General features: G+C 38.1%; 3 protein-coding genes and 1 pseudogene across 3 annotated transcripts; 1 reads left to right on the top strand and 3 right to left on the bottom strand.

Annotated features, from left to right (window-relative positions):
- Positions 1-918: 918 nt before the first annotated feature.
- LOC146713615 (type-2 ice-structuring protein-like) lies at positions 919-2,563 on the bottom strand. Its single transcript, XM_085452689.1, has 5 exons — positions 2,493-2,563; positions 1,812-1,948; positions 1,603-1,722; positions 1,190-1,295; positions 919-1,051 (listed from the first exon to the last, which is right to left on the bottom strand). The coding sequence occupies exons 1-5, from the start codon at positions 2,551-2,553 to the stop codon at positions 978-980; spliced, it is 498 nt and encodes a 165-aa protein (XP_085308815.1). The 5' UTR covers positions 2,554-2,563; the 3' UTR covers positions 919-977.
- A 5,748-nt stretch (positions 2,564-8,311) lies between these two features.
- LOC146713614 (Fc receptor-like protein 5) lies at positions 8,312-12,691 on the bottom strand. The gene is made up of 5 exons (XM_085449022.1): positions 12,558-12,691; positions 11,165-11,428; positions 10,776-11,033; positions 9,364-9,500; positions 8,312-8,776 (listed from the first exon to the last, which is right to left on the bottom strand). Exons 1-4 carry the CDS (start codon positions 12,679-12,681, stop codon positions 9,370-9,372), a joined length of 777 nt encoding a protein of 258 aa, XP_085305148.1. The 5' UTR covers positions 12,682-12,691; the 3' UTR covers positions 8,312-8,776; positions 9,364-9,369.
- Positions 12,692-13,144: 453 nt separating this feature from the next.
- Positions 13,145-15,068, top strand: LOC146713613 (ATP-dependent RNA helicase DDX54 pseudogene; annotated as a pseudogene).
- A 3,825-nt stretch (positions 15,069-18,893) lies between these two features.
- LOC146713612 (type-2 ice-structuring protein-like) lies at positions 18,894-20,711 on the bottom strand. Its single transcript, XM_085449031.1, has 5 exons — positions 20,651-20,711; positions 20,043-20,179; positions 19,834-19,953; positions 19,450-19,555; positions 18,894-19,322 (listed from the first exon to the last, which is right to left on the bottom strand). The coding sequence occupies exons 1-5, from the start codon at positions 20,709-20,711 to the stop codon at positions 19,249-19,251; spliced, it is 498 nt and encodes a 165-aa protein (XP_085305157.1). The 3' UTR covers positions 18,894-19,248.
- Between the last annotated feature and the right edge of the window lie 4,675 nt (positions 20,712-25,386).

The raw sequence follows: 25,386 nt of genomic DNA, 5'->3' as shown, positions 1-25,386 counted from the left end.
AAGCTGATAGTTTAAATCCACTGAAAAGTAATAATATAAATTTATGTTGCATGTTAGTTTTTCCAATATTACTCATATTGAAATAACTATATACAAAAATATACTAATTTTACATATTTGAGTTTACTTACATCTTATCATTTATCTTAACATATCATTTTATGTTTAAAATTTGTTTTTATTTATTATGGCACCTTGTGAGTGCTATTTTTTTCCCTACCTCATGTTTACAGTGGGAATATTTTTGGAGTGTAACCTGCTCAAGTGTCATATGTGTCAAAAAGATATTTTTAAGGGAAACTTTAGCCTGCCACCCAAACCTTAAACATACTGAAGAAGAAAAACGTCAGATCTGGATCTGAGAGAGATGAGTGTATGTGTGTATGTTAAAATGAAAGCCTGATGGTATAGATGACTATGTACATCTCTGTTTATTTGTTTTTGTATGTTTTTATTGTGTATACTCGTCTTCTTTTATTGTGAGGACTAAATTGTTATATTTCTTGATAAGGGACTATAACAATTTAGTCCTTTTTTACTTTGTAATTAGTGTCGTTGTTGTTGTTGTTGTTGTTATTATTATTATTATTATTATTATTATTATTATTATTATTATTATTATTATATATTTTTTACATGTGCAATACAATTTTGTGCGCTTTTGCAAATGCTCAAATGCTGCGCAAAACAAGCAAGTCATGACATTTGCACAATGTCTTTACTCATGGAGCACATTTTGAAACATGCTGTGGTTGCTGGACTGTTTACCCTCATTTTAGTTGTGAGGAGAATCACTGGCAACTGGCAAGGTCAGAAGTCATAAGGACATCAATGCAGCAAATGTTCTTTGCTCACAAGAAGAGTAGCTGATGCTGCAGGAAGCTTAAGTTAATGTTGCAAAAACAAAGAGCAAACACCATCATGCATCAGTGTGTGTTTTATGGGAGCTTCATGCTTTGAGTGTCAGTCCAACACTGTCAGGTGAAGATATTCTTGGCGCAGACAGATGGCAGACGATATCCACACCATGCATCAAGCCAGCAATTTGAATCTGCAAGATTCAAGAGCAGAAATCATTCAAATGTTACTCAAATGAAAAACCTAAAGAACCAGCCTTTATGGCTTGTATATTTGATCACTTCAACCAGTCATACACATTAAGCACTCGTTGATAACTGTTCTAAATTACCTCGAGAACTCATCTGCAGACAGTTCTCATAGTAACCATTACTGGGCTCTCCCCAGCACCATTTTGAAAAGAAGAAACTGGTCCCATCATTCCACCACCAAGTACCCTTGTAGAAGAAAAAAATTAGTAGTTCAGACAGGCCTGTGCTTTATCCTAACCAGTGTTGGGCAAGTTACTTTGAAAAAGTAATTAATTATAGTTAAGTTTTCAAGTAATTAATTACTTTTACAATCTTGTTACTCAGTTACTAGCTCATCTACTTTTTTGAAGAAGTAACTACTAACTATAATTAATTACTTTTTCAAAGTAACTTGCCCAACACTGGTTATCATTAATGCCTGATCTTTTAGCTTCTCTCCCCTGCCTCAGGTTTCACTGCAGGTGGGAATTAACATTTTCTTTTGACAATATACCTTGAGTCCTTTGCTTCCTCCAATCCAAACTGGCGTGTTGCCAAACAGCTGCATGATCCTTTGGTGCTCCCAGTAAGTGTGCACTGATGCAAGGTTTGCCCCCAAGCCCCAGCAGTGTCTCTTCAATGAAGAGGGACAAAGCAGAGGTTTTTTAAAACAATGAGTGGTTCAATCAGGGGTTAAAGATGATAAAAGTAAAATAAAATTACCTTAGCAGAATCCCAACTCATGGGTGTTTGATTGTAGGTAAAGCAGCGACTACCGACTTGAGTCCAACCGTAAGGACACCGGGCTTGATTCCAACCATCAGGACGATAAATGCACCTCTTGACCAGGTGACTCTTGGCTGTGGACAAATGAACAGTTGTACATGTGTCTCTGGTTAATATCTTATTTTGTATTACTTTTAATTATTATATATCCAATAACTGACAAGTCATACAAGTAACATTGGACATATAAACAATAATTAAAGGTTTGGTGGTGTTCAGGTGCAGTTATGTGTATGAAGTACACGGCGTTGTCTTTCCTTCACATTTATAGATTGGTATAGATATATGATATATGTTACTTTAAGCTTTGTATTTCAGGAAAGAAGGTCAATTAAAAGTGGAAGCCAATCATTTAGGTATTGAGTATAACAGTATAACAGCCAGAAACCTCAAGGTTTGTAAGGGTTTTTTTTCTGTTAAGCGTGACATAAGTTATTGAAAATCTGGAAAATGCAAAAAACCTGTGGGCATCAATCAATTTTCTTTAACTCTCATAAATAAGATTACATTAATTAAATTAATACATTTTACTATTAATTTGTATGTTTAATTACACTCATATATATATATATATATATATATATATATATATAATGGAAATTATACTGCCATACTCACCACCAGCAGTGGTTACAGCCATCATTGCACAGAGAAGAGCACACAGAGTCAGCAGCTTCATGGTGATGTTAGTGTCTCTGTGGAAAACAGAAAAAAAAAAGTTACTATCGTAAAAACATGTATAGAACATATTAAGACCAGCGCTTATATACAGTTTAATTTTACGCATTTATATAACCTGTAACTATCAATAAAACAGCAGTGACGTGCTTGTTGTTTTTCATACTCTTCTTGAATGAATAGTGTGTTATGGACAAGCTTTGTTCAGGTGAAAATACACTGAAACCAGTGTTATTAACAGCATTTGATAGTCTACTATTATATAAAAAATTACATCATTGTGACTCTTTGGACCTGTACTTGTCATAAAAGAAACAAAGTGACTACATTTACTTCAATATGGGAGTGTTTTCAGAACCATCTTCTAGAAAAACCTGAGTGAAACATCTCAACAGACTTCAGTGTCACACACTGATTTTCTTTCATCGATCCTCCATAAAACCATCAGCCTGGATCATAAGAGGTGGAAATGTTTCCATTGTGAAGGAACTGCAGATCAGTAAACAGTTCATACTGCTAGCTTTCACTCTCCAGCAATGCAGTTGTATGTGGTGACACTTTTAGCAGACTGGTGCGAAAACAGCTCAACATATCTACATTTCCTGCATACTCTGACTGGAACAGGGCATTATGGAAACCAGCAGCATATTTAAGGGTTTCTGCAAAATGATAAAATGGCCATTGTAGGAGAGCAGAGAATGACTCATCCTTTTCTGTCCATTCCTCCTCTTCAAGTCAAAGAAAAAGTGAGAAAGAGTGTCTATCAGGGCGATATTCTGAAACATGATGTACACCACAGCACATATAGCAGACACGCCCAGCAGATTGGAAGAATCAATCAGAGTTATAGAAACACTGTTGAAAACACCAGCATTACATTTAAAACTGTAAAATCTGTCAAGCCGCTGCTGACAGTTTCACCTGGAGACTCCAGTTTGAAATTACAGTTAGCAGTGTTTGCAGGCTTGTTTTAAGCAGTTACTCAGTCACACTCCCAGACTTAATCATCCACCATGTCCACTCAGAAAGGGAGACAGAGAGAGAGAGAGGGCTTTCACTGAAAAGTATACTTAAAGAAAAGATAAACCATTTCTTCAAATCAAAGAAGCAATAATTCCCCCAAAATATTTCTCAAAATATTCCAGAAAATTCATCCTAAAATAAAATTGATAATCAATGTTTGTAACATTATTTTAATGCCACAATCATTTTCTGTTTTACTCTGATGTAAATAACCAAAATAGCTTATCCAACTCTTATTTTGACTGTACCTGAAGCCAGGAAGGAAAGAATGAAGCAACTCTCCAAATAAATGGAACGGCCTCTTCAAACACAGAGTGGAAATTGCTGCGGCCCAGGAAGCAGTGGGACACAGTTTCTCTCTGAGTGCCTGAGTTTTAAACTGTGACCTGCATTTACGTCATCAATGTCAACAGAAAGAGCCGTGGATTCATCAAAATTTAAATACAGATTCCAGCAATGATGCCACTTTTATAACTAAAGGAAATGTAACAAAACAACTCTCTCTTTCAGTCAACAGCATCATCCTCATTACTGTCTGTTTCCTGTCCATGTGTTTTTCATATTGACTCTAAAACAGAATCTAGAATCTAAAAGTAACTTAATGTCTGTGGGCAGCTTACTTCTCCGGTGGGCTGCTTCATTTCTGATGAACAGTGGAAAAGTGGACTAAGCCAAACACAGCCAAACTAAACTCCACTGAGCAGCTCAGAATAGGAGCCAGCTTTATGGCATAGTGGTGAGTCAACTGCTCCTGACCTTAACTGGTAGCAGTTACTGAGAAAGTTACTGGAATTGGTCATAGTCCAGGAAACAATGGAACACAGTTTCTCCCCAAGTGCTTTAGGTTCGAGCATGCACATTTATAAAAACAACTTAAGTGTTTTTTTGGGGGGAGGTTTGTTGTTTGTTTGTTTTGTTATTAAATGTGACCTGCAATTACTTCATCAATGCCAAACTGAACGAGCTGTAAATTAAGTGGAAAATAAAGTACAGATTCCAAACTTTACTTGGAGATAAATTATCTGAATTTCAGGAGCGGGACCACGCCTCCAAACACACCCCTCCCAGTTCTTATCTATATATGACCCCCCAGTTCTACAAGCTGTTCATTTTTGTTTTTGTGAGGATGCGGAGAAAAAATACAGAGGAAAAACCCAACAATCATATGGCCCCTATGAGCAAGCACTTTGGTGACAGTGGGAAGGAAAAACTCCCTTTTAACAGGAAGAAACCTCCGGCAGAACCAGGCTCAGGGAGGGGCGGAGCCATCTGCTGCGACCGGTTGGGGTGAGAGAAGGAAAACAGGATAAAGACATGCTGTGGAAGAGAGACAGAAATTAATAACAGGTATGATTCAATGCAGAGAGGTCTATTAACACATAGTGAGTGAGAAAGGTGACTGAGAAGGAAAAAACACTCAATGCATCATGGGAATCCCCAAGCAGCCTATGCCTATTGCAGCATAACTAAGGGAGGATTCAGGGTCACCTGTATGTATTATTGTAGGTCAGCTGCGCAAAGCTGGGCATGGACCAACAATAGTAACCAGCCCACCTCAAGAACTGATGTACCTCTTTCCTTATCTTGGGATGCAGGCAGGATACAATGGCTGCTGTTTTGCTCATCTGCAGGTGCATGTGCCTGCCTCCCAAATGGTACCCCAGATACTGTGGTGCACAATGCTGTTGCAATGCAGCAACATCTGCATTATTCTATTCTATTAATGAGGTAATCACAGGTCACATTAAATTGAAAAAAAAAAAGAAGAAGATATTTTTATAAATGTGTGCTCCAACCTTAGGCACTCAGGGAATGTTCCACTGTTTCCTGGACTATGGCCACTGTTTCCTGGACTATGGCCACTGTTTCCTGGATTATGGCCATTTCCAGATTTTTTATTCTTGTTTTCAGATACAGTTTTTAAAAAAGGGAAAAAAAGAAAAACTTATCTTTCAGTTAGTGCTCACATGAAGAGAGAAACATTTTGTGGAGGATTATTGTTTCTTGATTTATAGAAATGTTTTGCTGGCTTTTGTTTACATAACTGCTTCAGAAAATGGCTGATCTCTCTCTCTCTCTGAGTGGACATGGTGGGTGGGTGGATCTGGGGATGCAGAATGACTCCATCACAGTTGTGGTCAGGTTGTCTGGGGTGTGGAGAATTTTTTTCGGTAACTGCTACCAGTTAAGGTCAGAAGCAGTTGACTCACCATGAGGTCACGGTTTCCTTCCACATATAGCTTTGCAAAAATTTCATAAAAAGAATTTGCAGCAACAAAAAACTGTTTCTGTGATGCTTAGAGCTCAAATTGCACTGCTGGAAACAGTTTATTTTGATGCATATGCTGTTTTTTTGCAAATTTGTATTATAGGATTTATTTTTGTTTTTCCTGCAGTATGTAGAAATTGATGTAACTCAAAAATAAACCTATGAAGTCACTCAAAAGAAATATCCTGTGGTTGGAAACTATTTTGTGCAACTTTTTTATATTTACAGTTTTGAGGGATAAGCCTCTTAATTTTCTCTAACTAGAAATATATGTAAAAAACAAAAAGCCAAAAATGTTTTTTAATTTTTTGTAGTTTATTGCTTTTTTGCAATTTATGTAGTAATTATGCACTTAATGCATACATATTATTAAAATCTGGGCTATAACGATTGTATTGATGTATAGCAACTTGAAATGCTTATGCTTCTTCCTGCTCCTTTTTGAACATGAAAGTAGTTGTGGTTGCTCGTTTTCCTTTTGTTTTGCTTTGTTCATTTGTCTCTTTTAATTCTATGTTGTTGTACTTTTTCAACATGTTCAAAATAAAGATTCAATCAATCAATCAATCAATCAATCAATCAATCAATCAATCAATCAATCAAATGCTCCCAAAAATGACACTACAGCATGTAAAAATATAAAGATAAGCTCTGGCGGACTTGGTTCTATGGTAGGTCTTAAAGGGTTAATGCCAATCGAAAGAGCAGTAAATTCACTGTAAAATAAAATACAGGTTCCACCAGGGATGCTGCTTTTTTAACTAAGGAACATTTCACCACGAAACTCCAGTCAGAAATTTTGATCAGCAGCATTATCCTTAGTACTGTGTGTTTCATGGACAAAATGTAGTTTCTTAAGCTCCGCCAGACTAATAATAGAGGCTCATTTTGAAACAACGGTTACTCCAAAAAACTTTTTCATTCAGTGTGTCCCATTTTTGGCAGTAAGAGAGGGTTTCACTCTGAACCACAGGACTGCTGCTCAGGGACATCAGTACATCACACTTTAAAACCAGAGTCTTCCTCAGTACCTTCATGCTGATTTATCCATGTCTATTATGCTAAAAGTACACTATACCAAGTTGGTGTCAGGTAGCAAATTGCTTTGATTGCTACTGGGTAATTGACTTTCTGATTTTGTGTGTATATCACATGTTCAGATACTAGAAATCAGTACTACTATTTTCCAGGTTTTTGCAGACCTTTTCTATGCTGCTGTCTACACATACAGTGAATGTTTAACAGAAGTATGGTGCATACTGTTTCTGTATTTGTTAATAGAATAGAATAATACAGATGTTGCTGCATTGCAACAGCATTTTGCAATGCAGTACAGTACGGCCTCATGTACCACACACCGCATATGCTGCTTCATACTTGGATGATGTCATCATCCAAATATGAAGCAGCATGAGTCCAAGTAAAACTTAGACTCATTACGTTCTGGACCTGTGAGCGAAGCTCCTGGTTCTTGGTAGGTTATTACGAGAGAATTTGCTTCAGATCCAGGAAGCAGTATTTGTACAACACAGAGTCTTGACTTAGACATGCTTCACCAGGAAACAAAGTGTTTGTAATGCTTCTTAGTTAAGCTCAAAGTTACTTCCTAAGTGGCAAGGACTGTTTGTGATCAGACAGCAAGGGGGAGACATAGACTATGAAGTGGTGTATTCAGACACGACTTCAATCATACAAATGTATTACCTCAACTTCCTCAAAGCATGAGGGGGACTTGAAGAGATCTGTGTCTCTGGTGAGGTAGAGAAAGACTGAATTGAGTGAATTGGGGCCTGAGGTGCAGTTCAGGAAAGAAAATAGTTTAGACCAGTTGTTGTGCACATAGATTCACAAATCCCACCAGAACATGGAGCTGCTGACCAAGTTATTAACAAGTAATTAACAAGATAACGATACATTTGTTTATTTATAAGAACATTATTGTCGACTGACTGTATGTTGAGCAAATAGTGGACCCAAATGCAGACAAAAAACTGAATGTAGAATGAATAAAAAGCCCTTTGTTAAGGGTGATTATATGAGTACAAATAACAAGATAAAGTGAACAGGGACGAAAACTAAACTAAAACCTAAACTGGAAGAAATTAAACTATGACAACTATGACAAAAGACATGAACATGATTCAGGGCAGAAGCATGTGAGAAGCTATGAGGAAAAAACATGAACATGGAACATGCGCAAGACCTGAGTTGAATCGTGAAATACGTGAGCTTAACGTTACGTGGAGGAAAGAAACACAGATGATCTGACAAAGACTGAATGAAAACACACAGACTAAATACACAGAGCGGTAATGAGGGAAGTGGAAACACCTGGGGAAAAGCTGGCACTAATGAGCATAATGACATCACAGGGAAAAAAGTACAGCTAAACACATTCAGCATAGAAGACACAGGACACCCAAGACTTTCAAAATAAAACAGGAAACACGGAGACATGACAACACAAACCTGTACCCCTGGTTTCCGAAAAGAAACTTTTTATAAAATGTAATACACAGAGCAAATAAGAAACATAATACATTAGTTTTTATTTGATTTTAACTACAATAATAAAGACATTACTACGTTAGCATCAGAGTGTTAATATTGACATATAAAGACTAGCATGAAGCTTATGTACATTTTGACGTTGACATAATCATTGTTTTTGTCTTTTAAACCAAAAACACATCAAATGTGAGAATTATGCAGTTTTCAGTTCAGTGCAAACAGCAGATTGATCATCAAGTCATGAGCTAACAGGGTAGGCAAAACATCAGCTGTTAAAAAGTTATAAAGTTAAAAAAGTAAAACCAAAAAAATGTTACTTTAATCCTGGTGATACATTGATCGTTATTGTTCATCATGATCTTCATCCTCAGACACTCCAGTCAGAGATGATCAGACTCTCTCATTTTTGTCTCAGTTTCAGCTGCAGGAGGAACAGAAACTTAGTGGGACTTTTTTTAAAAGCAGAATTTAATCCCATATAAGCAGTGTTATACAACAGTGGCACTTTCTATTGTTGCCATGAGATCTAGCTCTGACCTCTGACCTCATTAACAACAATACGAATCCCTGATGATAATTGTCTGTCTTTAAATCATGAATATTTTCTTCACTTAATGAACATCAACATACAAACATGCCTGAGGTCACTAGCTGAGCCACAACCAAGAGTCTGTTTCACAAAGTGTAATAAGTTGAGAAGCTACGTTACACCACTGTGGTCAGTTGGCATCTACTGTCCAACTGGAAGAGGCTGCAAATGGAAGACGTGAATCTTTCACAGCAAGAGGTTAAAGTGTTGCTGCTGCTTTTAAGTTATTTTCAATCAGATGTATCTATCACCTGATTTCATACTTGAATTATTGTTAGACTGACAAAATAAGTTTGGAAAAATAGTTTTATGATTGATTTTTTGACATTTGTTTTGCAGCTACAATGTTGTATTGGACCTCTGACCCTGTGTGGAAATTGAATATATTATTCTAAATATATTTTTTGTTTTACTCTTACCTTGAGTCAACCTTTGCACATGGATATACACAGTATGAGTATACCAGTGAACAGGATGAACAAAAAGATTGTGTATGCCAGCCTGGGAAGAGATATCAGAGGAGGAGGAGGAGGAGCAGTCGTAGATGGAGCTCGAGCTGTGACACAGAAAAAGTTTTGTCATTATTTTTCCTGTTGAGGACCAAATGTTACATGAAAAGTACATAAAGAAAATCCATCGTTCATAGTGGTGAAGAGTTTACTGTGTAAATGGACTAGCTCTTATAAAGCACTTTTCTACTCTCATTGAGCACTCAAAGCGCTTTATACAACTCGTGCATTCACCCAATCACGTTTATCTATGGTTTATGTGCTTCTATCTAACATTCACTCGCATTCACACTCCGATGGATGCACCAGAGGGCAACATGGAGTTAGTATCTTGCCCACGGATATTTGGCATGTAGACTGGAAGAGCCTGGGATCAAACCACCAACCTTCTGGTGAGTAGGTGACCCGCTCTACCACCTGAGCTACAGTCACCCCAGTATGTGTGTATTTACATAGAAACATTCAACAGGACACATCGAGGTGTGTCTGAAATGTGTCGTTTAACACTAAAACAGCCTTTCACTGCGTTTTATGGTGGAGTCACTGAATCTGCAGGAAGCAGCTCATATATAGTTTTAAATCAAAGAAACCTGAAGAGCTTCATGTGGATGACAATTTTTTCAGCAGTTTGCAGTTTGCGAATAAAAATGGGAGAGTTTGAAAAAGAACTTTGACCTTTGGTCAGTTTTTATTTGCGTTCACTACTGAGAATGCTAAACACAGACCCTGAACATTTTTGGGACCCTAAAAATGTTGGGACACTGTATGTAAGTAAATCTAATGCAGTGCAGGCCCATCTTGGGCCTAGTGAAGGGACGAGATAGGAGGCTCCTTCTCATCTGCCGGAGACGAGGCTGGTGTGGACCTCGCTCTGGAGAAGACATTCCTGGACTGCTGGTGGACCCGTAATAAACATCTGGCATAATTACACCAGGGAATTATAGTGAATATAGAAAATTGTATTTTTATGGGTTTTAGAATTGTTTTATTCTCCATTTAGTCTCCATTAGGATTTTAGTATATTGATAACATTTTATTGCGTATGTTTTTTAAGAGTTGTTTTTTTTTTTTGTCTGGAAATAAACTGTTTCCGATTAGACCTGCTTGTGCCCTTGGTATTTGACTCGCTTCCTCCCCCTTGTATTTAAAATAATCATTCTACTCAGCATGACATTCTGGCGCATCGGCTTTCGTATCCGCATTACATAGGCAAACAGGAGGATGAGGGTTCTGATTTATAGTTTTACTCCTAGAGTACTGGATACCTGTTCCTAAAAGCAATCAGACGAAAGCTTCATGAAACTTAATATCATCACCATCACCTCTCACTTCCAGCCAAACCTCTGGTGACTGTCCTTTAGTGGGATGAACACACTTGTAGGAGCCTTCGTTCTCCTTGGACACATGGATAAAGCTCAACCTTCCTTCAGACGTTTTTTCAATAACAGCACCATTTCTGTAGAAAGCAGTACTGAAATTGGACGTAGACTCCTTTGCATATTTTTCCTTATAGGAGCAGTTTAGTGTCACACTGTCTCCCTCAGTCAGAGGAACAGCAGGACCCTGCAGGATGACACCAGCTGAAATGCAGAGAGAGAAACTGTGGTCTCTGACTCTGGTTTTTGTCCTTCGTTACAAAGTTGCAAAATGTGTTCATTTATTTTTACTTAAGATACAACATCAACAATCTGACATTACTTAGCAAGCTTACTTGCCACTGTGATGTTGAGGATGTTGCTGCACTCCCTGCTGTCAGACTCACACCAGTACACTCCACTGTCTGATGGGTAGACACCTTTGATGGTGCAGGATGATCCATTTAATTGGCCCCAGGTCTCACATGAAACAGAAGACCTTGTGGAGGTGTTTCTCTTCACTGTCCAGCTCCTGAAGCTGCCTGGCACTGCACAGCTCAGAGTCACAGTTTCATAATAGAAGAAAACTGACCTGCCTGGATGGATGCTCAGAGTAGCAGCTGCAGGTTCAAAAACATCAGGTCGAGACACATCAGTTAACATGCAGTAGACTACATGCAGTGTGTCGAGATCAATGACATGAACATCAGAGAATCAGAATCAGAATCAGAATACTTTATTCATCCTGAGGGAAATTAGGGGTTACAGCAGGCAGCACGCTAATGGCGCATGCGCACTCACAAAGGAACCTTCTGACCAACTTTACACAAACATCACATTGGGCAGACATGTCAGAAGGTAGGCTGATAGGAAAAAAACAACGAAAATACACTACATGAGGTAAGAGGAGGAGAAAAAAAAACTCCACTCAGACTGAGCTCCTAGTGGGAGAACAGTTTGATAAAAGAAAAAACACCTCAGCACAAAAGCACATGACTATCAATACACCATCGAAACACGAGACAAGCAACAGGGGCGGATAAAGGGTAAGAGAGAGCCGGCGTAGACAGCGCATCCGGTCCTGCAGCATCTGTGCTGGTCCAGTTGACTGCTATCATCCCCGGTAGGGCACAAGCATCGAAGGCGTTGGAAAGGGAGGGGGATGAGTGAGTGCTTATCAGTGTAAGTGTGTGTGTGTGCGTGTCCATAGTTTAGCTGAGACAGTGTCCTTCGGCCTATCAGGCTAAGTAAACAGGCTAAGTAAACAGTCCAGAAGTAACCTGTACTGATCGTAAGTGCTAAAAGAGACGGGAGACTCACAAAAGATTAACATGAGAGTCAGAATAAATATTCCATTAGACCAGCAAATATGAAGAGATGAGCTACAACAACCATTATAACTAAAATTGGATCAAGATGTATATTATTCTGCTGTACATGCTTAAATATTACAGTCAAGGTCTGCTGGGCTGTATCATTGGAGGGGCAAACTGGCATCCACTGTTTAGCATTAAAGTACAGTCTAGTGTTACATGTTACAGCTGCAGAGTCAGAACGACACTTTCTCAACTGTTTGAGGCTTTAAGAGCGTTAAAAATAATAAATGAATCAATGCAGTTACACAGTGGAGACAGAAGACAAGAGGATTATTAATGTTCACACTGAACTGAAAAAGGCAACTCACAACCAATAAACCCATGTTTAAAATTAACTAAAAGTAACATCTGTAATAGAAACATATTGATTTACCTTTAACAAAATCCAAACAGTGAATGAGAGTCCACAGTGAGAAAGTGAGAAGAGACTCCATGGATTTCATATTATAGAAAACAATATGAAAAACAAGTCCACAGTGTGTGGGAGAATAAAACATTTGTTTCTTCCTTCTTTAAATCAACACCCGTGTTTCAGTTTTAATCCCTGAATTAAGGAAGTGTGCTCAGATGGACAGTTTTGCTTTTAACCCGTTAAGACCTACCATAGAACCAAGTCCACCAGAGCTTATATTATATTTTTACATGCTGTAGTGCCATTTTTGGGAGCATTTCAAGTTGCTATCAATACAACCATTATAGCCCAAACTTTAATAATATGTATGCATTAGGTGCATAGTAATTACATAAATTGCAAAAAAGTGCAATAAACTACAAATATAATTGAAAATCGTTTTTGTTTTTTTAACATATATTTCTAGTTAGAGAAATTTAAGAGGCTTATCCCTCAAAACTGTAAATACAAAAAAGTCAAATGACGTCACTTCCGGTTTCGGGCAGCTCATGGCGGACATGTGATAGTTCACGCTGATGGACGTAGGAAGTGTTACAAACAGCTGATCGGCTCTGCTGCTCCACCTCCTGAGGAACGTAGTGAAGCCTCAGGAACAGACAGTGGTCTTTGCTGCCACCAAACACCATGTGGAGTACCTAAAGGAGCTGCTGTCGTCAGAAGGTTTAGAGTGTGCCTACATCTACAGTGCCCTTGATCAGACTGCCAGGAAGATCAACAATGCGAAATTTGTGCATCGGAAAGCCATGGTGCTTCTGGTGACTGATGTTGCTGCTCGTGGTATAGACATCCCCCTGCTGGATAATGTCATCAATTACAACTTCCCCTCCAAGGCCAAACTTTTCTTGCACAGAGTTGGGCGTGTGGGACGAGCGGGCCGAAGTGGCACAGCCTATAGTCTGATTTGTCCTGATGAAATGCCTTATGTCTACGACCTCCACCTCTTCCTAGGGCGACCAGTTCAGTTTGCTTCACCTGAACACACACAAGATTCAGAAGGTGTGTTTGGTCGAGTCCCTCAGAGGATCTTGGATGATGAAAGTGCTCATCTGATCACGTCTCACGAAAACTCCCTGGACCTGCAAAATCTGCTCCGTGTCTCAGAGAACGCCTACAAGCAGTACCTCAAGTCGCGGCCAAACCCCTCGCCGGAGTCCATCAGACGGGTTAAAAACACAGATGTGTCCAGCATAGGTGTCCATCCAGTACTTGGGTGTGGTCTGGAAAAAATGGAACTGGAGTGCCTTCAAATAGTCGATGCCATCAAGAGCTACAAATCCAAAGCGACCATCTTCGAAATCAACTCCAGTAGTAAGACACCAGCCAGTGAGGTGATGCGGGCCAAACGCTCTAAAGACACTCAGCTAGTGGACAAATTCAGCAAGCAGAGAGAAGACCGAGCTGCAGAAAGCAGGCTGCAGCAGCCAACCAACGCCACCACTACTGCTGACTGTGACATCACCGAAAAGGATGAGAGTGATTTAAATGGGGTGTTTTCAGAGGTGGTAGGTGGTAAAAGAAGAGGTCAGCAGGAAGATGGTGAAGAGCGACCAAAGACCAAGAAAAAGAGGCAGTCAGGCAAAGATGAAGAGTATTATATCCCTTACAGACCTAAAGACTTTGACTCTGAGAGAGGGTTGAATCTCGGTGGAGAGGGCAGTGCTTTTGAACAGCAGGCCTCTTCAGCTGTCCTTGATCTCATGGGAGATGAAGGCGATCGCCTTAACCAGCAGAAGAAAATGATGAAATGGGACCGTAAGAGGAAGCGTTTTGTGAGAGAAACGGGAAAAGAAGACCAGAAGAAGAAGATCAAAACAGACAGCGGTCAGGTTATCAGTAACAAGAAGAACAGGAAGAACTTTTATGAGGAGTGGAAGAAAAAATACAAGATTGATGATACAGGATCTGGATCAGATGGAGAAACAGGCGGAGGAGGCAGGAAGCCAGCAAGAGGTCGTGGCCGTGGCCGACGAGGTCCAAACGTACAGAGCTCCAGTGACCACAAAGCACGCTCGGAGCTGAAAACAAAGGATCAGATCATAAAGCAGCGCAAGAAAAAGCAGAAGCACCAGTTCCTGCAGGGCGGGGGGATGAGGAAGCTCCGCTCCAAGAACAAAAAGTGGCTCGGAGAAGTTAAAAAGTCAGGTTTTGGAAGGGGTGGCCATAAGAAAGGCAAGCTGAGGAAGAAACTGTGAGGAGGACAGAGGGTTGATGGTGTGGAGGACATCACGAGGAACTGGATGATAAGCGTCAGAATCATCTGAGATCATCACCAAAGATTTTCCCGGCGCTTTGTGTGACTATAGATTAAGGAGAAAATGATTTGTGCATCTTTACACTGCAGAAATGCACGTCACTTCTTCCTTGATGGCCTGCTGAACTCTGCGTTTGCCACAGAGTTATGTTTAATTATGATCCACTAACCTGGATTTACTACTTGTAAGCATGTTGGCAGTCTAATAAAAGTGTTTTGGAGTACTGAAAAAAAACCAAAAAAAAACCAAACAAACAGCTGATCGGATCGGCAAAGCGTGTTTCTGGAATATTATGTTTTTGTTGCTGCAAGTGCTTTTTATGCAGTTTTTGCAAAGCTATTTGTGGAAGGAAACTGTGACCTAGGACAAGCTGATGGCATAAGACATAGGTGTCAAACTCTGGCCCGCGGGCCAAATTTGGCCCGCAGCCTAATTACATTTGGCCGGCGAAGCCATACCAAATTACTATTAGAGCTGGCCTACTGGTATTATACAGCTAATATATATATTGTTTAGTATTAAGCTTTGCTTGTTCCATATTCAGAGGGTCGTGAAAAGGGCTGTGAAAATCATCAAAGACCCCAGTCACCCGTCACATGGACTCTTCACCCTCCTGCCCTCTGGGAGGCGCTACAGGAGCCTCCGGACTAAGACCACCAGGTACCGGAACAGCTTCTTCCCCACAGCTGTCAGACTCCTGAACTCTGCCTCCTGACATCTGACCCACGTTAACTCATGGACTGAACATACACACACCCACAATGGACAACTGTACCCTCAAACACACAATAATAACATGGAGTGAACACCACTCACAACCACTGGCACTTTATATAGCCTCTGTAGAAATTATCCACATATCTCACTTATCTTAACTGCACTACTGTATAGCTCTGTGTAAATAATCATTCTGTACATTCAATAATCTTTAATCCTACAACTGTTGACAACTTGCATAGTTCCCATTTCTGTATAACTGTATATCTCAGATTCTGTAAAGTTATTTATTTAATATTCTGTATAGTTTTTCATATTTATATCCTGTTCATAGCCTGTACATAGCTTGTACTCACTACAGCCTGTACATACTTATAGTTATAGAATATTCACAACATACTTCATACCGTGTACATTATAACATACCATAATAGACCCATTTCTGTAATATACTAACATATCTATATTATTGCTAATATATATTGTAATATATCTATATCACTAAAGCACTTCTGGATGGATGCAAACTGCATTTCGCTGCCCTGTACCTGTGCATGTGCAATGACAATAAAGTTGAATTCTATTCTATTCTATTCTATTCTATTCAGTTTTTCAGCAAAACTTGTTTGAGTCCATAAGAAAAGATTCATTCTTATATCTAGAGGAAGATTTTTTGTTCAATAAATATTAATGTTAGCCCGCGACTTCGTTCCAGTTTTGAATTTTGGCCCACTGTGTATTTGAGTTTGACACCCCTGGCATAAGATGTAAGTGCAACTCCTCCGGTTTCATATGCAAAAAAAATTATTGCGCTAGCTTACGTGGTTGCAGTGCTACCGGGATTTAAAAATAGTTACGCAAAATGGAGCGTGTCCGCTCCGACCGGCTTTAAAGGGTTAAAGGTTACTCAGTGAATGTACTTTAAGTTTCTTCGTGTCAGTCAAAATAAGAGCTGGCTGACATAAACTATTGAAAAGTGCTTCAGTGTTTGATTATTTTATCTTACTAACCAGAGGAGACACTGGGTCATCTTTTATGAATGAAACTTTCTAGACCAAGATTATAAGTATTTATATTACTTTATATGTAGTGTTCAGATTGCATTGAAACAAGCAACAAGTGTCAAAATGTCCACAAGGTGGAGACAGACAGACACTAATGATGAGGACATTAGTGAAACTATTTTTCAACAGGAAGCATTTTTGATCACAGAGCTGCATTCAAGATTAAGGATATCGTTCATTGGTTTAAATATATATAAAAAAAACAATCAGTATCAAAATAAAAGCTGATAGTTCAAATCCACTGAAAGGAGCTTTAGCTGTCAGTTTTGTAACCTTAGTCATGGCACATGTATTTATATTTGTCCACATTTAATTTGTGTAGATTATAATATACATGTGGGCAAACAGACCAAAGGACAACTTTTACAACAGGGCAATAGCCCTAATCAATGCTAACAGCTGAACTTATTGGCTACCTCCCTGTACTTTTTTGGGGGTAACAACAATAACAATAATAATATTTAAATTTATAACAAGGTATAATGATAACAATAATGTGCAATAACCATACACTTCTTCTTCTTTTTATTACTCAAGTTACTGTGTTGTGTTGTACATAGTTGTACATAGTGCAAATGTGGGACAGTTTTTCCAATTTCATTGTACCATGTATGACTGTACAATGACAATAAAGAGTTATCTTATTTTACATTTATGTTGCATATTAGTTTTTGCAATATTATTTTTTATATTTAAATAGTTCATTATCACTTATCTTACCTTATAATTTATTTGTGTGACATAAGTTATTTTTTGTGGCACCTTGTTGGAGGTAATTTTGGTTCATCCATAATGTTTACAGTAGGAATGTTTTTGAAGTGTAACATGTGTCATGTGCATCAGGAAGATAACAGAGTAAAACGTTGAGTGCACACTGTCTTCCTGTGTTGGTGGTTATTATAGAGGATATTTCTTTCATATTTCATCAGGAAAGAGCTGTCTCTGAGAGAGATCTTAAACATTTAACGGTCCTGAAACTATCAAATGGCATGAAGCAGAAAGCCTCGCTCATATAAGGTTATTAGCCCTGGACTTCCTTATATGAACAAAATGCAATGGAGTACACAATTCTAGCCTCTTATGTTCAATACAATTTTGTTTTGCTTTTGAGACTCAAATGATTCACAGTGGTAATTTACTCAAGTGCTGTGCACAACAAGCGAGTCCTGTATCTCATGACATTTGTATTATGTCTATACTCATGCAGCACATTGTGAAACATGCTGTGGTTGCTGGACTGTTTGCTCTCCTTTTAGTTGTGGTGAGAATCACAGAAAATTGATAAGGTCAGAAATCATAAGGACACCCATGCCTCACACGTTCTTTGCTTACAAGGAGAGTAGCAGATGCTGCAGGAAGCTTAAACAGTAGGCAAATAGTTGGTTCTTATGAAAGAAAACCATTTGTTGATGTCAGCTGGAGTGGTAATCATTTCCAGAGCCTTGGCACCACAGTAGCATGAACATTTTAAAACAAATTCTAAAATCAACTGGGAGCTAATAAAAAGAGAATAAAATAAGGATGATATGAGGTTACTTTCTATAGTGTGTTAAGAGTCTGGCTTCAGCATCGTGTATTGCCTTGAGACATGAAAGCGACGATTTATCTAAGCCAATAAATACAGGAATACAATAATCTAGGTGCAATGACACAAATGCATGAACAAGTTTTCTAGTGTAAAAGAGGAGGTCACAATTAAGAAATGTTCCTTAAATGAAAGAAACAGGTACATGAGATCAGTTTTATATGTGAGTCAAAGCCCAAAGATGAATCAAATATTACAAACACTGGTCTTTGCAGAAAAGGAGGGAATGACTTGAGTGATTCTTGAATTACCATCAGGAGGTGCTACAATGCTAGCCTCAGTCTTGCCAGAGTTTAAAAGAAGGCAGGAGTCAGTCACTAATCTGGGATAAACAGGGTGGACAACCTGTCCAATCGGTGAACCTCAGCATATATAGCTGAATATTATCAGTATAGGAATAATAAGAATGCAAGGAAAATACTGAATAATGCTAAACTAAAGGAATGTGGCCAGAAAGAAACTGAAAATAATCATTAATCCAGGATCGAACCTTGTATAATCATCAATAAATCATTAGATTATTGTGTTTTATTATGCTTACTATCAAGGATTTAGGCCTTCATTTTTGTCATTTTCCCTGTGCTCAGAGATGAGTACATGCACAGCAAGCTACAGATATGTTTCCTTGTATTGTAATTGTCATGTAGAGAAAAATCTTAGTTTCCTCTTACTTTACTGTATACAAAGAGAGTACTAAAAATATTGTTGGCAGAAAGACAGAAAGTAGTTTAAAAAAAGTTGAAATTATCATATCATGCTCACCCAATCTGGCAGCACATTTAAACATCAGGGAGTAAATACAAATTGTACAACACATCTTAGCTGTAATGGTCTGGTAACTGGTCAAGATAACTTGTACATGCATACAAGGTAGAGAAAAAATAATGCATATAACTGCTTAAAATATGTGTATGTGCCACAAAAGAAGACGGACATGTTTGCTTGAAGCTTTATTCCTCAAAAAAGAGCAAACACCATCACACATCAGTGTGTGTTTTATGGGAGTTTCGTGCTTGAGTGTCAGTCCAACACTGTCAATTGACGATGTTCTTGGCGCAGACAGATGGCAGATGATATCCACACCATGAATCAAGCCAGCAATTTGAATCTACAAGATTCAAGAGCAGAAATCATTCAAATGAAAAACCTAAAGAACCAGCCTTTATGGCTTGTATATTTGATCACTTCAACCAGTCATACACATTAAGCACTCGTTGATAACTGTTCTAAATTACCTCGAGAACTCATCTGCAGACAGTTCTCGTAGTGACCATTGCTTGGCTCTCCCCAGCACCATTGTGAAAAAAAGGAACCTGTCCCATCACTCCAAAACCAAGTACCCTTGTAGAAGACAAAATTTGAAAAAAAAGTACTTCAGACAGGCCTGTGTGTAATCCTAACCAACAGATCAGCTCACTTTAATGCAACCACGCATAACTTTCTGTATATCTAACTGGCAAATCTCACATATTATTTACCTGGTTAATAATCTCTAAAAGGCAGATCCTCAGATCTCCACCCAAGATTGTTGATTGACATTTTTGACATAATATTGTATATGTTATCATTAGTTAGGTTTCACTGCAGGTGGGAATTAACATTTTCTTCTGACAATATACCTTGAGTCCTTTGCTTCCTCCAATCCAAACTGGCGTGTTGCCAAGCAGCTGCACGAGCCTTTGGTGCTCCCAGTAAGTGTGCACTGATGCAAGGTTTGCCCCCAAGCCCCAGCAGTGTCTCTTCAATGAAGAGGGACAAAGCAGAGGTTTTTTAAAACAATGAGTGGTTCAATCAGGGGTTAAAGATGATAAAAGTAAAATAAAATTACCTTAGCAGAATCCCAACTCATGGGTGTTTGATTGTAGGTAAAGCAGCGACTACCGACTTGAGTCCAACCGTAAGGACACCGGGGTTGATTCCAACCATCAGGACAATAAATGCACCTCTTGACCAGGTGACTCTTGGCTGTGGACAAATGAACAGTTGTACATGTGTCTCTGGTTAATATCTTATTTTGTATTACTTTTAATTATTATATATCCAATAACTGACAAGTCATACAAGTAACATTTGAGAAATAAACAATAATTAAAGGTTTGGTGGTGTACTGGTGTGCAGTTATGTGTATGAAGTACACGGCGTTGTCTTTCCTTCATGTTGATATATATATATATATATATATATATATATATATAGCTGCATGCTTTGTATTTATTAAGACAATATAATTAATTGTAACAATGGTAACTTATATATCTTATCTATTATCTTGGATTCAGCATGACATTAGTTATTGAAAATCTGGAAAGTGTATTTCACTTGTGGGCATCAATCCCTTTGCTTTAACTCTCATAAATAAGATGCATATTTTACTAGTAATTTGTATTTTTAACTACACTCATATGTAAATAATGGAAATTATACTGCAATACTCACCACCAGCCGTGGTTACAGCTATCATTGCACAGAGAAGTGCACACAGAGTCAGCAGCTTCATAGTGGTGTTAGTGTCTCTGTGGGAAAAAAAGCTACTATCAATTCAATACAGAAAGGATGAAAAAAATCTGAGTTTGTCACAGAACATTTACAGAAATAACCTGGAACTATCAATAAAACAGCAGTGACGTGCATGCTGTTTTTCATACTCTTCTTGTATGAATAGTGTGTTAAAGACAAGCTGTGCTCTGGTGAAAATACACTGAAACCAGTGTTATTAACAGCATTTGATAGTCTACTATTATATAAAAAATTCTCTTTGGACTCGCAATAATTAGCAATAATTCCATTCAAATATTTCTCTCTTCATGTGTTTTCTTTCCAGAAAACAACATATGACTGCAAACAAATATTTTCAAACCATTTCAGATCATTCATCCTACAATAAAATTGATAATCAATGTTTGTAACATTAATTTAACGTCACAATTTGTTTTCTGTTTTCTGCTGATGTAAACAACCAACATGGTTTACTTAACTCCTAGTTTGACTGTACCTGAAGCCAGGAAGGAAAGAATGAAGCAGCTCTCCAAATAAATGGAACGGTCTCCAAATTCCAACACAGAGTGGCAACAGTCGCGGTCCAGGAAACAGTGGGACACAGTTTCTCTCTGAGTGCCTGATTTTTAAACTGTGACCTGCATATACGTCAGTGACGTCAACAGAAAGAGGCTTAAATTCATTGGAAATAAAAATATAGATTCCATCAGTGACGTTACTTTTATGACTTTCATGACTAAGTGAAATGACACATGAACTCTCTCTTACAGTCAGCAGCATCACCCTCATTACTGTCTTTTTCCTGTCCAAGCCCTGCTGTGTTTTTCATATTGACTCTGGCAGAGAGCCTAAGCTCTTGGGGAAGTGGATCCAGGTGAATCATCTTTATGGATCCTGTTGTGTCTTCCAAAAACTTTCTAATTTTAACAAAGAAATAGTTATTCTCTTTTTTTATTTTAACCGTCTACCTCTGATTCACCATGTGTGAATGACGCAGAGGGACTTTTGAATGTCCCTTTAAGACTTTTTTCACCTCACGTTTTTGTTGTTTAGTTTTAATGTTCTTCCTCTTTATATAAAAATTGAAAGTCTTCATCCATTACAACATCCTCCTCCTCCCACACTGACTGAGTTACTATGAAAGAATTTAGCCTGTCTGTTCCTTCATTCCACCAACATCCACCGTTTCACCACCAGAGATGGGCAGTAACGCGTTACTGTAATCCGATTACTTTTTCAAGTAACGAGTAAAGTAAGGGATTATTATTGCAAAAAAGGTAATTAGATTACTGTTACTTTCCCGTAAGCACGCTGTGTTAAGCAACAATGGATAATATATCGAGCGTGGGAGAGAGTATGAGCGTGCAGTGTTTAAAGCGTGGAAGTACTGACCTTACTTTGAGTTTGATTCTGTAAAAAGTGACAAAAACATTAGCGTCCTCTGTTCACTGCGTGGGAAGAAAACTTCTTTTTACAGCGAAAAAACCCCCTAAACTTCCAAGCAAACACAGAGTGCGCAACGACGTAATGGGAAATTCACAGAGAAACTCCCGGATTCTTCCACTGACATAACCGCTGCGGCTCACCTGCACCAGGGCAAACATCCGCCTGCTAAACAGGTGAAAATAGAGCAACAGGACCACTGAGTCTTTGATTTTATTTATTTTCTGCTGTATTTTACTTGCATCTATTTGAAAGAGTGAGTGTAAACACAAAATAAATCTTATTTTATGTGCAGGAATGTGCAGAAAATAGGTTTAAATGTTAAACTAATTTCTTCCAGTCAGAGAATGTTGCATATAATTTATTTTTTGCTTGATGCATAAAGTTAAAAGGTTAAAACTAATAAAACAAGTTTTAAAAAGAGGTTTTTCATTTGAATACATTTTATATGATGCATTATGCAGAAAAGTAGAATTGGGCTGAAAGATCTATCGCTACCTACTCAGGGTATAAATCATGTTATAATAAGTAACTAAGTAACTAATTACTTTTGAAAATAAGTAATCAATAAAGTAATGGGATTACTTTTGGGGGGAAGTAATCATTAATTAGTTACTGATTACTTTTTTCAAGTAACTTGACCAACACTGTTCACCACATTGCATGTAAAGTTCTTTCAGCTTTTCACTCTTTTCCTTTTTTATCACTTACCTTGTGCCTTTTTCCATATCTACATTCATCTGTTTGTTACCTACTTGTTCAGCTGTCTCTACTTGGGATGCTCCCCCATCCCGCATCTGAAGCATTTCATATTTTCAGATACTATATGAAGAACAAAGTAAAAGTTATCGATTCAACCTTGAAAAGCAATGCTCAATTCTTTATCCCCCGTGAGAGTCATTAAAACCTGTATTTTAAAGGAGAAAACAATGTTTTAAGCAAGGAGATTTGCAGCCAAGAAGCATGATTTTAATAGCAGAGAGGAGCTGTGCATGCTTAGACAACTCCTGCTTCGTTTCTGATGAATGATGGAACACTGGTGATTGCAAATGGACTAGTTTTTATATAGCACTTTTTTTATTGTACTTGAGCACTTGAAGCACTTTACACAACATGCCTCATTCATCCATTAATGCAAGAAACTTTTGTCTATGCTTTCTGCCTCTTTTTCCTTTTTTTTGTGTTTTCTACTTAGCATTCACCACCAATCTTAACATGCTTTATCCAAAGCACACTCTCTGCTAAATCACCCATAATTATATTCAGAATGTTCATTTACTTTGTTTTTAGGGCTTCTTTATCTTATCTTTTCTTTATCTTTCCATTCTGGACTTTCTCAGCGTGTGGGTTTAGCTACTCAGTATCTTGCCGGAGCCTCATTTTGCAATGCCACACCCGATCAACTATCCAACAGCCAAACTAAACTCCTTCACTGAGGAGTGGTGAGTCAGGTGCTCCTGACCCGAGCTGGTAGCAGTTCCTCAGAAAAACCTCAGACAACCTAATGAGCAGCACGATGGAGTCATTCTGCATCCCCAGACCCACCCGTATACCTCATCCACTCAGAGAATGAGATCAGGTATTCCCTAAAGCAGTTATTTAAACAAAATACAACAAAACATTTCTATAAATCAAGAAACAATTAAAAAATGTCTTCATGTGAGTACTAACTTAAAGATAAGTTTCCTTTTTTTTTTTTACTGCATCTGAAACCAATAATAAAAGTCTGTAGAAAAAAATAATGTGGAAGTGGCCATAGTCCTGGAAAGGAAACAATGGAATTGAGTTTGGAGCACACACATTTATAAAAACATCTTTTTTTTATTTTATGTAGTGTGACCTGCAATTACTTTATTAATGGCAATCAAAAGAGGAGTAAATTCATTGGAAAATAAAATACAGGTTCCACCAGGGATTCTGCTTTTATGACTAAGGAAAGTTTCATCACACCAGTCGGAAATTCTGATCAGAAGCATTATCCTCAGTACTTTGTGTTTCCCGGACAAAATGTAGTTTATTCAGAACCACCAGGCTAAAAATAGAGGCTGGGTTTGAAACAGCAGTTACTCAAAAAAAAAAAAAAAAAAAACAACCACAGGACTGCTGCTCAGGGACATCAGTGCATCACACTTTAAAACCAGAGTCTTCCTCAGTACCTTCATGCTGAAAAGTACACTATACCAATTTGGTGTCAGGTAGCAAATGGATTTGATTGCTACTGGGTAATTGACTTTACATTATTTGAAAAAAATAATTACAAAGAATCACATTCTGATTTTATGCATATTACATGTTCAGATACTAGAAACTGGTGGAAAATTGAAATGTATTAATGGACCAATTCCTATGCCATTTTCCAGGTTTTTGTAGATCCTTTTCACGCAATGAACGTTTACCAGAGGTTTGGTGCATACTGTTTCTGTATTTGTTGTGTTGGACTGCAAAAGAACAGGCTTTTTTCCTGGCTTTGTCTTCAAACAATCTTAGTTCCTCCTGCCACAGATCCAAGCAGATGTGATGAACAGATGAGGAGAGAGAGGAGTTCAAGTCAGCATCAAATAAGTGCTCTGACATCTTGATTTTAAAGTGATGTCAGTTAAAAGAGGTGGTGCACATACATTACTTTTTATTTGATTTTAACCATAATAATAGAGACAAACATTACTACATTAGCATGAGAAGTGCCAGTATTGACCTATGAAGCCTAGCATGAAGCTTATTTACATTTTGACATAATCATTGTTTTTGTCTTTTAAACAAAAAACTCATCCAATGTAAACTTTATGTAGTGGGACCTTTTTTAAAAGCAGAATTTAATCCCATATAAGCAGTGCTATACAAAAGTGGCACCTTCTATTGTTGCCATGAGAACTAGCTCTGACCTCTGACCTCATTAACAACAATAAGAATCCCTGATGATAATTGTCTGTCTTTATCTGCTGTGACATTTGTGCTGAAAACATCAATATCGGTCTTCACTTAATGAACATCAACAAACAAACATGCCTGAGGTCATCTGATGAGCCACAACCAAGGATCTGTTTCACAAAGTGTAATAGACGGAGCTCGAGTTGTGACACAGAAACGGTTTTGTCATCATCTTTTCTATTTAGGAACAAATGTTACATGAAAAGTAAATAAAGAAAATTGACATTTCATGTAGTGGCACAAGATTGCTTCTAAAAACTGTGGAACAACTTTAGAATAGGTGCCAAGTGCTGTTACGTTAACTT

This window comes from Copadichromis virginalis, linkage group LG3, assembly GCF_057382275.1.
Source record: "Copadichromis virginalis isolate Kocher_CV1m ecotype Utaka linkage group LG3, C_Virginalis_male_GT1.1, whole genome shotgun sequence".
Classification (NCBI taxonomy): domain Eukaryota; kingdom Metazoa; phylum Chordata; class Actinopteri; order Cichliformes; family Cichlidae; genus Copadichromis; species Copadichromis virginalis.
The sequence above is the reverse complement of the archived record's forward strand: the minus strand, read 5'-3'. Positions and strand labels throughout refer to the sequence as shown.